Source organism: Musca domestica, unplaced genomic scaffold, assembly GCF_030504385.1.
Source record: "Musca domestica strain aabys unplaced genomic scaffold, Musca_domestica.polishedcontigs.V.1.1 12, whole genome shotgun sequence".
In the NCBI taxonomy this organism is placed as follows: Eukaryota; Metazoa; Arthropoda; class Insecta; order Diptera; family Muscidae; genus Musca; species Musca domestica.
In genome coordinates this window covers 25,313-38,297 of record NW_026712155.1, presented here as the reverse complement: position 1 = coordinate 38,297, position 12,985 = coordinate 25,313, and the positions used below count along the sequence as shown (strand labels likewise).

General features: G+C 37.6%; 2 protein-coding genes across 3 annotated transcripts; one reads left to right on the top strand and one right to left on the bottom strand.

Annotated features, from left to right (window-relative positions):
- Positions 1-1,641: 1,641 nt before the first annotated feature.
- On the top strand, positions 1,642-5,793 carry LOC131807225 (serine-rich adhesin for platelets-like). Its single transcript, XM_059132316.1, is given in 5 exon segments — positions 1,642-1,827; positions 1,884-2,191; positions 2,246-2,445; positions 2,785-2,971; positions 2,974-5,793. Coding segments are annotated over 5 exon segments (3,402 nt in total). The 5' UTR covers positions 1,642-1,756; the 3' UTR covers positions 5,610-5,793.
- A 923-nt stretch (positions 5,794-6,716) lies between these two features.
- On the bottom strand, positions 6,717-11,825 carry LOC131807224 (zinc finger protein 423-like). Of its 2 annotated transcripts, none has more exons than XM_059132314.1 (10): positions 11,509-11,825; positions 11,148-11,454; positions 10,981-11,080; positions 10,819-10,926; positions 10,485-10,739; positions 10,312-10,422; positions 8,736-10,254; positions 7,759-8,679; positions 7,100-7,690; positions 6,717-7,048 (listed from the first exon to the last, which is right to left on the bottom strand). In XM_059132314.1, the coding sequence occupies exons 1-10, from the start codon at positions 11,629-11,631 to the stop codon at positions 6,863-6,865; spliced, it is 4,221 nt and encodes a 1,406-aa protein (XP_058988297.1). In that variant the 5' UTR covers positions 11,632-11,825; the 3' UTR covers positions 6,717-6,862. The 2 variants fall into 2 exon arrangements, with proteins under 2 accessions (XP_058988297.1, XP_058988298.1); XM_059132315.1 differs by having other exon boundaries at positions 10,819-10,902.
- Positions 11,826-12,985: the final 1,160 nt, after the last annotated feature.

Below are 12,985 nucleotides of genomic sequence, written 5' to 3'. Positions count from 1 at the left end.
CGATGCATACGATGAAATAAACATTTTGAAAACACCCGAATTTGAATATTTTCTGAACAATTTTTTTGTTATTGACAAGAAAACACATACAAAAACAAATAAAGATGACATATTAAGCCAAGAAAATAAAAAATTGAAATCATATGGTATCATAGCCCTACCTTGATATCATTGTACCATGGTACCATGCATGGTACAATGAATTCAAGGTAGGGCAGAACTACCATATGATTTAAATTTTTTTATTTTTCTGGCTTAATATGTCAACTTCATTTGCTTATGTGTGTGTCTTCTTTTCAATAATAAAAAATTGTTCAGAAAATATTCAAATTCGGGTGTTTTCAAAATGCTTATTGCAACGAATGCATCTACAAAATCTACAGTTTTTGTCGCGAAATAAACCGTAAGAGATATATAGAACATGATATTGAAAAGAAATTTTGACCATTCATTCAGTTTTCGCGGTTTTAAATTATTTATTCAAAATCAATGCAACAAGTTGTTTGCTTTTTTATTGTTTTGATAGTAATTCTGACATTACAAGCCAAACAGGTAGACCTTTATACATGCAATTTTTTCAAAGTTGACCTACCTTCTCTTCATTGTACCATGGTACCATGTATTTATTTCTTTCTGCCCTCAACTTACCTTTTGAACAGCGTCGTATAAGAAAATATTTAAAAATACATTTGTTTTTGCGGATTTTTTTAAAATATTTTTGACATAAACTTTTAGTTATTGTAATAAAAACAAACCAATGAACTCTTTTAGTAAAATAAAGTTTTTTTAAAGTTAAAAAATAGGGCTACTGGATAAAAAGACAAAACCAACACTCCTTTGTCTATTTATTCGTTATGTTATATGGCTGTGACATATATAAATGACGGGTATGGGTAAAAATATTGAATCACTCAATTCTAAAATGTTTAAAATATCAGCAACTTAAGGAGATTTAACAGTGACAAGTAAAAATTACGCGATTACATCGACAAATACGGGGATAATCAAGTGAAGTTCTTGAAAAGCGATGAAGTCGAGTAGGTTGACCTTCGTAATCAGAATGTTTAGTATGCAACGCGTGCTGAGTGCCACCTATGTAGAAACAACACTAACTTTCCGTTGTCTATATATTTATTTGTCTATGGTTGTGATTCATATTGATTTCTAGGGTTCATGGCGCCATAACAAGGTGTTACTGCAAATTTTAAAAACCAAATGTAAGGTCAAAATTTATTTACGCTTTTTATGTACCTTCACGTTTATACTTGGCCCATGGTAGAAGAATATAGGTAGATGCATCAACGCTTGCGAACATTGATATGCCAACATTTTAAAATTGTTTTGTCAAAAATAAGTACATTTTTATATATTTTCTTATACGATGCAAATCGGAGGTTGTATCAATATGCATTTCTCAAAAATGTTTGCAAGTTTAAATATTTTTTCATTCAACATTTTCAATTCCAAAATCGGTTTGACAGTTTATAATCCCAGCAGCTGTGTCGAAGCAACTACCAGTATTCTTCTACCATGTACATGGCCCATGCTAGAGTTCATTCCGACAACTGTGCTATCAATTCATCGTGATTAAAGCGGTATATGGTTTACCGCGATTCGTCCGAAACATCGACTTTGACGGCGTCGTTTAACGCTGACTGCTAGCTCAGGCTTTTATATTGCAGTGTGTCACACCGTGTTGGAAATTTATAATTATTCTCCGATTTCAAATCGTTTGCTGGTTCCAAATGTTGAGGGAATGGCTGACGAAGGACGCTATAGTCTGCCATCAGCAGAGTCGACAAAATTAAATAATAATACAGGAAATAGGTTGTGACCAAATAAACACTTAATAAAATAGAAGAATAGTAAACTTTTTGTTGTAGTTTCAGATGGGGCTCATCGCACTTTTCCAACAGCAGACAACGTTGCAATTCCAGCATTAACTTAGTTAATTTAGATAGCACTGTTGTTAGCAAAATCGAGCCGAGGATTTTTGCCGACGTCCAAAGCAAAGGATTGGCTTCAAGGATAGTCAAGTACCACGAAAATGAGAGCCGCCTTAACCGGAGTATGTCGACTAATAGCCTGTACACAAAGCCGGGACAATTTCCAATTGTAACTCTCCGCAAGACTGAATTGCCCTTTCGAGCTACCAAACAATGCGTGTCTATGACGCGAATAGTACCACCTGGTAATTTATGTCATGAATTATTTGCTCTAGATTTTAATTTAGTCACATATACAGACACTTCAGTCTTTAGCGGCAGTACATTATCAGGACTTTTGCGGTCGAATTCTGTAGTAGGGCTACACAAAAGCGATGAAGACATATCAAGTGAAAACAGGCCAATTATACATCCTCCACCAACAGAAAATGATATGGCGCCAACACGCAGTGTTCTAGACGTGCTGAAAGAGATTTCCCGAAAAAGAATAAATAGCGACGTAAGTATTTAATCTTGGTGGTCTCTTGAACAACCTGTAAAACCACCAAAATCAAGGGACATTTTTGTGGTGCTTTTTCTTTTTAAAACGTTTAAATACCTGTGTTTTCAAGTAAACCTATAACAGATATGGAACTGATTTCAGCATTATTTTATCTTGAGAGATTGAGATTGATGGTAAAACATACCGTGTAATTTAAAATCATTGAATTTGTAATAAAAGAACCTAAAATAATAATGAATTTCGTGTTGAACATAAATATTTAGTCAATATCTAACATTAAAAATATTACTTTCGGAAACTTCTGCACTTTACTGTTTAATGTTTTTGTATTTTAAGGATTCAAGCGGCTCGGAAATGACTAAAAAGAATCGTGTGGGTACTGATTTATTAGATTCTGGTACCAACGTTGTAAATATCGCAACGCCCGCTGCTAACTTTAAAAGACAGCGAGATTCAAACTTACAGGACAAAGTAAATGTTAATACCTCTTTTAAATACGTGGACTCTAACAAATCACCAGAACAAATAAAAAACGTATATGCAGTTACAACAATGACATAACCAGTTCGTTAAGTTCAAGCTCAAAACGAAAATCCAAAGAGATCAAGAGACCTTCCTATCAACTTAATCAGACAATGCCAGCATATTTAGAATCCTACGAAACACCGAAACTTAAAATACCTAAACGAAACGACCATTCAATACAGGATAATTGTGCAAATAGACAGAGCGAAAAGAACATTTCTAGCATTTCAATAGCCCAGGCGACATGCGGAACTGTGCCGCAACGAAGCCAATCGGAAGGTATTACTCCAACGGAGACATATAAGGCGGTACAAAAGCCTCGTCTTACTCTGTTCAATAAAAATTACGACACCAATATTGAAAAATCACAGGACAGCTTAGAAAACGATGACAACTTAGACGAAGGCAGCGAGTGTACGGGTATTCATTTTGTCAAGCCGAAAAAACTAACCTCTAACTCTGGCCTCAAAAATCCTATATTGGAGCGAACACAAAAGTCGAAGTTAGCACTAATGTTGTCTGGTCTCAGAGGAGAATTGTATGACATAAACGACGAGGTTGACACTTCTCAAAAGGAACAGGCTTCTAGGAGCAGTGACTCTATACAAACATCAATTCCCAAACAAAATAATACCAGCGCAAAAATCGACACCCCGGAATCCTCAAAGAGCATAAACACGCAAGCAACACATAAAAACCCATCACCTTTGGTTGGACTAAAATTAACACCACAAAGCATAACATTGACACAGAACGCGAAATCAAGTAAAGAATCCAGTGTCCCAACTATTGGCATTCTTCCTGGTAATAATAAAATGGTAACATCTAATACTACTGCCACGTTAAACAATTCCACGGCCACAGGAGCTATAAAAGCTGCAAAGGGTGTTTCGAATACAACTCATCAAGATCCATTTAAAACTAGCTTAGTTGGCCCTGAAACTAAGACGGCTGCAACAACCCTTCTTGAGTCATCCAATACGTCGAAACTTGCAGAAAATACCTGTAAAAACCCCTCTGAATTTATAAAACCCTCTTCCGACACGAGTTCTTCGGAGCCTTTTTCCTTCGGACTGCCTTCTGGCTCTAAGACTGTACCTTCGACGTCTTCTTCTTCGATGACAAATGAAAAATTCTCTTTCAACCCCCCCTTGGCTTCGACCAGTGTAGTTCAATCGCCAGTTAGTGGAGGATTTAGTTTCGGCACAGCCTTAAATTCAAATATTACTCCTCCTTCCACAACCGGCAACCAGAATCCTCCCGCCCTACAAGCCACACCCAGTACAACACCCAATATCTTCACATTGCCGAATACAGAAGCCAAATCTTCATTATTTGGAGCAACAAAAGCTACTGATACTACACAAGATGCTTTTACCTCTGGGAGCAAAATAGATGAAAAATCACAAAAGACTGACTCACCTAAATCTGTGGGAGGGTTTTCCTTTGGAATTGATACGTCAAAAACATCTTCAAGTGGGACGTATACATTTGGCAACACTAGTAGTTCGTCTGCGGCTACAAATAAACTTGTCAGTTCTGTAACAACAACTGTAGCGCCAAATAACCATAATACGTTTCCTTCGACTTCTCTTTCTGAACAGAAATTAACAACAGTTTTTGGAAACTCTTCATCGTCAACTTCCAACTCGGCTGGATTTGCATTTGGTTCTAGTACAACAGCTGTCGAATTACCTAAAATTTCATCGGCATTTGCCTTTGGTTCCAATAATCCACCACCTTCCATAAATCAAAAATCCGCTGCACCCCCAAATATCGGTGGATTCTCATTTTCAGCCCCGAATAATAATTCTACGGCAAATAAGCCCAGCTTTGATGCCACGCCGCCTTCAAACACTAATACGTTGTTAGGAGGCACCAATAACAATCAATCTGCTGTTAATATATTTGGAAACGGCGGAGGTGCTACTTCTTTTAACTTTGCGGCATCTCCAGGTCTAAGCCCTCAAACATCAGCTGGTGGCGCAACTAATACAACATTTAATTTTGGAACATCGTCGTCGAATAATACTCAAACGGGAGGAACATCAACTGGTAACTCATCTAGTTCCACGTTTAACTTTGGAGCGGTCAATACAAAAAATTCACAAAGCAACATCACTTCGGCCACTAGTAAGAGTTTAACAACCACTTTCGCATTTGGAGCTGCGTCATCTAATCCGCAGCCATCAGGAAATAATGCAACAAGTCCCGCATTCAACTTTGGAAGTTCTTCATCGTTTTCAACATCTAACAATTCAATGGTGAAATCCGGTATGACAACAAACAACACCTCGCAGCCTGCATTTAATTTCGGTGCGTCTGTATCGGGCAGTGCTCAATCAACGGGAACGTCAGCCATAGCATTGAACAATGGCACTAAATCAGCATTTAATTTTAGCGCTTCCTCGTCCACGAATAATGCTCATTCAATAAGTTCACCTAGTATGTCTAATAATATAACAGCAAACAGTGGATCCGTAAACGCTTTTAGCTTTAATAATCCTTCCGCGAGCAGCCCTCAACCGACCGGCTCGACAACAATTACCAACAATATTTTTGCCATACCACAGAATTCATCTTCGGTATCAACAGACCGACCAATTCGACGTGCAACTAGACGCCTGCAAAAGTGAGCCGGGATATGATTCGAAAACGTCGGCACTCTCAGCGTCGGAAAGATGCTGAGCTTCGATTTGTCCAGCTCTTTCGTTTCTTAAACTAAAAATGCAAGTGTATCTTTGAACCAATTTGAATAAGCTGTGAACGGTCCTGATTTGTTCTATTAATATACTAACTCAGTTCTGAATAAAGTGTAAATTGTGTTTCTTTTCGGAAAGTATCGCGGCATATTGAACTTAGGGGAAGCTTCAATTTTAATTTCTCGCATTTTGGATACACATATTTGTTTAAATTCCTTTGTATGCATGTGTATGTATAAAATTAAAAATGTTTTGTTTTGTCAAGTAAGATTTTATTTGACATTTTACACCATTTTCTTCCCGTAAAATGTCGTTTTGCTTAATCAGTAAGAACTACTCTCTAGTTCATGCAGTGATATCGGCAAATTTCGGCACATTATAGATGCTATTTATGCTGCAATGCTTCTTTGTGATTTAAGATCAAGACTGTGGTTAGTAATTTGTGAACTAAAAAGGTAAAAGGCGGTGTGGCGTCGGTAATATTGAGTGTACATCTATATATCTATCCAGGGTCTCATGTCATGTGGCTTCTCAGAAGTTCATCTCGAAATTTGATAAATTTTGTCCACGTTCATTTTCCGAATCAGCGGTTTCATAGTGGCCTTTGGAATTTTTGTGCTGCTTTAGAGATGTTGCACAAATAAAACCTTCTCCACATATGTTACACAAATAAGGTCTTTCCCCGGTGTGTCGACGATGATGTAGAGTTAGATCATTTGACTGAGTAAAACTTTTTGCACAATACGTGCAAGAATATGGCCGCTCGCCTGTATGAATGCGCATATGCACATTTAATTTATATTGTCTTGAAAACGATTTTTCACAATGAGAGCATTTGTAAGGTTTTTCTCCAGTATGAGTGCGTCGATGAGACTGCAGGTCGGAGGATCGCGGAAATGCCATTTCGCAAAGATCGCATTTGAAGGGTTTCTCACCCGTATGTCGTCTCATGTGAACGGTAAGATTTGAGTTGTTTGAAAATGATACACCGCAAAAAGCACATAAAAAGTTTTTAGTTTTATTATTTGGCGAAGACTTTCCACGCTCTCGGATTTTCAGGGATTCATCTTGGCTTAAAGTCTCATTGTTATGAAATTTTCTAAAATGTGCCTTGTAACGATCTCTACGGTTGTAACGACGATGACACTGCATGCACTCAAATATGTTTGTTTCACCTTTATGGGTTTCTATCTGACTATGGTTTCCGATTGTCGCAGTTGTTGGATCATCGACTTGCTCGTCACTTTTTTATGAAACAAGTCCAGATGAAGTTCCAAATTTTCTTGCCACATAAACTTGAATTTGCAAATGCTACAATGATATTGTTTGTCTACATTGTAACACTGAGTCGATGTGTGATATTCTAGAAGTTTCTGAAATGAGAGCCGATTAAAATATGTACCTATTGATCATTTGATTTGTACCTGACACGATGTTTTAAAAATGCATTTTTCACATTTCAAAGGCAAATGTTCGTAGAAGTGCATTGATCGTTGGTGCTGAGTCATTTGGTATTTGCGCCCAAAAGACAAGTTACACAGTGAACACATGTATCGTTGGTCAATATCTTTGGCTTCAGCGTGGGTATTTTCTTCTGCTTCCGTCTCGGAATCCAACTCTAAGTGCAATTCGAATCCCTTTTGGTTTGTTATCGAATAAGAAGTAGCCGATGGTTGGACTGTGCATACACTAAGCGAATAATGATCACTAAGATTAGCCATTGTTCGGAAATCCGAAGAGCAAATTTTGCACTTAATAAACTTCTTCCCGTTAGGACAGAGCAATGGGGCAATGCTTTCGACGCTATTGACACTATCTTGGGTTAAACAATGCTGTTGTGTCAAGTGCTCATTAAGGTGTTCAAAAGTATAGAAGGTTTTGGGACATAAGAAGCAGTGTCGCAGCTCTGACTCCGCTGGGTGAGTTAAAGACATATGTTGCGTTAGTTCTTTTTGGGTGCAGAACTTGGTTTGGCACAGTGGACAAATTTTCATTAAAGTGCGGCTTGTATCTACCTAAAAAATTTAGAAAGATTGTGTTAAATAGTTTGCACAAATTTGAAAACACATGTATACAAAAATACCTCTTTTGCTGCCTCGTTCGGATGCTCCATCGCAATGTGTGTCTTAAGGTTGTCCCTCCACATGAAACGAAGAGGACAACGTCGACAAGTGTGTCGTTTTTTTGTGTTTTTGCATTGAGTTTTGTAGTGTAGTTCTAACATAAGTGATGACAAGAAACGAGCGTTGCAATAAATACAAATATGTCGACCATCTTCCCACTTATGTACATTCTGATGATGTTCATAAACCTTGTACTTCCGATCAAAAGTTAACTGCGGGCAAATGTCGCACGTGTAGACACGGTTTGATTTTAATAAGCTAATTGCATTCTTATCATTACTTTTACCATCGGTTCTATCATCCTCCGAGTCACCACTCTCGGTTTCCGAACTGTCCAGACTAACTTCATAGCCGTATTCGTTTGTGATTGAGTAGAACCGTTCCAAATTCCGTTCAGCTGCAATATCAGCGGAAATTTTTCTGAACAAGTCCACCTCGCACATTGACCCTTCTTCGGGATAGATTTTTTTTGATATATGATCTATGCTCTCGTTTTCCTTGCGTTTTTCGAAGTTAATCTCGTATTGGTGAGACCGCAAATGTGAACGTAAATCGCGAATGTGTGCGTGTTCTGAAAAACATATCATGCAACGTATACGCTTGCATCCGTGAGGTTTAGCTAAGTGTGGAAGAATGTACTCAATAGTCTTATTGCAGTTTGTTATCAATGGCATGCTACTAGCGTCGTGAGTACGTATATGAGCGAGAAGGTTATCCTTTCTCTGGAACCTTCGTTTGCAGTGTGGACAGCCAAACTTTTTTCCTTCAGTGTGCGTTTTTCGATGTCGAACCAAGTCTTTCGGCCAAATGAACACTTTCTCGCAATATTCACATTTCAAAGTGCTAGCACGTTTTGGGCGAGGTTGTTTCTGATGTTTGTGCTAAAAAGTAAGAAATGTATGAGTTTGTCATTGAGCTTGATCAATATGGCACTCACCTTTATTTCCTTGTGCTTAACCAAATTATTCGGCCATATGAAACGAGCATTGCAGTATTCACATTGCTGCGCAACTCGTCGAAATTCATTCCAGCATTCCCTAAATTTATGTTGCTGAAGCAAGTCATCACTTACGAATTCCTTTGTACAATCCTTGCACGCATACGGTAAGGGAATTCCTAAATGATGTTCGTTTTGGTGATTCAACAAAGCCTTCCTCTTTCCAAACATCGTGAGGCATAGTTCACATTTGTATATTAAAGATGTTGACTCAGAGTCGCTGTCGGAATCCATAATGTCCATTTCCATTCCATCCTTGTCTAAAGCCCTATAGAATCGGCTTATTTGAGATTTCTCGAATGCATTTTGTATTTCCTGTTGTATCAATGCACGGTCGTGAGTTTTCGACCGTTCAAATCTCTTAAAATAAATGCCATTGTGAAAATCGATGCCAGTTACACCGTCCGCGTGCTGTGTTATATGATCTCGGAGATTTTTCAATTTTTCGAATGTTTGTGGGCAGAGGCCACATCGAATAATAGCTTTGTTTGAGCTATCTTCTAATTCATGTCTCTCTAAATGTTTCAAAAATTTAGTTTTGACTTCGAATGGTCGGTTGCAAATATCACATTTAAAAATCTCCCTGTCTTCGCTGTTGATCTCGGGTTTTGATGCACAGTTATGGTTTCTCATGTTTTCTGGCCATACGAATTTGGCAGGACATTTGGTACACAGCAGAATTTTACTCCTGTTACGGCAATGAATACGGGAGTGGCGATCAAACATTTTCGACGATATAAAATCTAATTTACATAGCCCACATTTCAGAGGCATCTCTTCATTTTCATGATCCTGTTTTAAGTGGTTGAACGCCTCATGTTGAAATCGACACTCAAGACCACATATTTCACACTTATATTTAGGCATTGTCATTTCCGCGTTTAAATCCTCTGGTTCAGTGTCGCTTATAGACATTTCATACGAGAATTCATTTAAAACTGCGTAGTATTGAAACCACCGACCTTCCTCAATGTCCTTACATATCAATTCCTTAACGCTGCCCAAATTGAATTCATTCGGGAACAAATGCGTAATAACCTCACTGTCCATTCGAAGATGTATCATAGAATCGATTTTGTTGTGAGTTTCCATGTGATTTTTTAATTCTTTAGTAGAACTAAAACGCATACTGCAGAGTTTGCACTCCACCATTAGCCATTCCGTTGGTCTACTGTATAACCGGTCTCCAAACATCCACTCCTTGCGCTTGCTCTTAGGATACGTGGATTTATCGCAATGCATGCGCTTAATGTGATGCCTCACCTTATCTTTACGGCTGAAATGCTGGCCGCAATACTCACATGGAAAGGTTATTTCTCTTAAATGTATAGATGCTATGTGTCGGCCACAGTCTTTTCGCAAGGAGAAAGTTTTTTCACAAATAATACATGCGAATCGGTCGTTCACTTGCCGTATTTTGTCGAAGTAATCCGGAGCTTGTCGACCAACTCTTCGTTTCCTGTTTTAATTGAAAAATTATTATTAGAATGCACTACCTTTTTAAAGGGCAACAAACCTTTGTGGCCTTTTATTAGAATCTTTATCCCGTTGATGGTAATCCTCTTCCTCAGTGGACGATTTCTCCGAGTTATTGACAATATGTGACACCTCCTCTGCTTCCAATATCCTTTAATATAAAGATTTAATCCAGCTTATCAATATTTACCCTGTAGCCTACAAATTCTGTACCTGGGTTTGTCGGGATGCATGCGTTTTCCATGCAGTCGTATCTTGTCCTCTCGGTTAAATACTTCAGGGCAGTATTCACACAGAAATATACTTTCCTTTAGATGTTTTGAAGCAATATGTCGAGCGCAGATATTGCGCTGGGGAAATGTTTGGTCACACATGTAACATCCATATCGATCTCCAATATGTTTGATGCTTTTATAGCAGTCTAAAAGTGGACTTTTCGTCTTTGTTGTTCTTTTTGAAGAGGGTTTCCTACCAAGGTATACGAAATTTTTATAGATATGAATATATTTAGCAAACGACCTAGCATTTGAAAAACAATAACTCCCACCTGTATCCCTCTTCTGATTTTATTCTTTTTGTGGGTTCGTAGTCATCGTCAGACGAATCGTTTTCCCCATAACCATGGACATTACTTTCGTCGCCAATACCCAGGGGGCTGGAGATTAGTAGTAGTTCTTGTAAATTATATATAATATATGTTTGTCCATACCTGTCTCTTCCAGATTCATATATTTCATCATCACTTTCATGCTGCATTTCCTTAAGAGTGCATCTGTTGGAGCTTTTTATGAACTCCGATGATACCTTGTCTGTTTAAAAAATTTAAGCGCTTTGTTTGTTTGTTTGTTTTATTTGTGAAAATATCCCACTGCTTACCATTTTTCTCCAACTGAGCGGAAACATCTTTATCCAACAGCAAAATACCATACTGGTCCCCCACCACCTCTAATTTAATGTCGTCCAAATAGTGGTCAACCGGCATATCAATCGCAGACTCTTCCAAACAGTCCGAAAGTTTGTTCCCCACATCGTTTTCTAAAAGGGGATCTTCCTGGCCATCTGCGAGAAATTTCATATATCTCTCATTTACATGATGAACCCGAGTTATAAATTTGTGCGCCTCTTTAAGACTTTTCGTGCAGTCAGCACAAATCATTTTCGGTAGCGGACCGTCTATTGGTATCTGGAAAGAGTAGTGTCAAATAATTTCGTCCGTATTAGTTCCATCTTATCTCACCTCCAACTTTACGACTTCTGTTAATAGTTCTAGCAGCGTCTTCGAATCTGTCTCATCTTCATCGACCAGATTGTAAAGCTCTTTTTCTCCGGGATCGAAACATGTCCGGCAAATTCCGTTCATTATTGTTAAAACACTAAAATTTAACTTCGTATTTCCCCAATTTTTTTTTATTTTCTAATGCCTTTGTCTATTTGGGATAGAGAAAGGAGTAAATAGCCCTCAATAGCTTGAACATTAATCCTCAAAACGAATTTTGTAGACTTTGTCTATGCATTCCCACAAATTGAGTATACACTGACTTTTCAAACTACAAAGGACAATACCATTCACTATAACCCCGATGGATAGACGAATTATCGCCGTTCTCTTTTATAATACAAATGGCAACGTTGTCTTAAAATAACAACCAAGAGAGTAAAGTCATTTCGAATAAGCATATCCATCTCTGCATTATCTGTAACAGCGTTTCCTAAAATTCGACGTACTCGGTCGACGTTTTTCACCACACAAGTAAAACACATGTATTTAAATGATTGTTACCCAAATACGTCGGGCGCACAAAATTTCAAAGATGAAAATAGGATTAATAAAAACAAAGTGTGTGAATGTTTGGAATTGGAAAAATGTAGCAAGTGGATGAATGTTAAAAATTATCAATAGTTGTGTTCCAGAACCTGCAAATTAGTACTAATTAGCACTAATTCTGCTACAACGCGTTCCCGTACTCCAAAAACTAGCAAAACTTGCAGCTCTCTCGAGAAAAAAATGGCGCTGAGTGGTGCACATTTCTGCTTGTTTTAGCTACATGAATTTGGCCGAGCAGAAATGTGCATATTGTAAATTTGACATTTAATTGGCAGGGCTAACAAGGTTGAAAAATGTATTGATACATTTCAATAAAGAAAATGATCAACTTGAAAACTAAAGGAAAAACTAATATTTGTCGTGCAAAAAACAAAAAGAGAAAATATGGAGCAACTGATGTATTCACTTTTGGATGATTCCAGCAGTGAAGAGGACTGGCTGAATGAGGAATCAGATTATTAATTATTATTATAAATTATTAATTTTAACTTATCGTCTTCAATACTGATTTTTTAAATGTTGGCGCTCTTTTCAGTAAGGTTTCACCAGTCCCATTTGGGCTGTTTACTTTTGGAATTTTGACATTTTATCGCATTTCTGCTAATTTTCCGTTCCCTTATTTTTTGAGCAAACCTAAATGAGAATGACATTTCGAACTGTTCTCTCTTCAGCTAGTTTTACTACTAAAAAGTACTGGAACACAACTAATGTGTTATGTCGGTGGCATGGTACAATGAAATAAAGGTAACCTCATTTCAAATTAGCTTTCCCAACTCTGCATTTTCTGTAACTTACCTTGTCAAATTCCAATGCATAAAAACCAGTTCCCATCTTTAATTTTGTGTGTATATAATGGATTTATGAATTTAGATTTTGACAAAGATGTTGT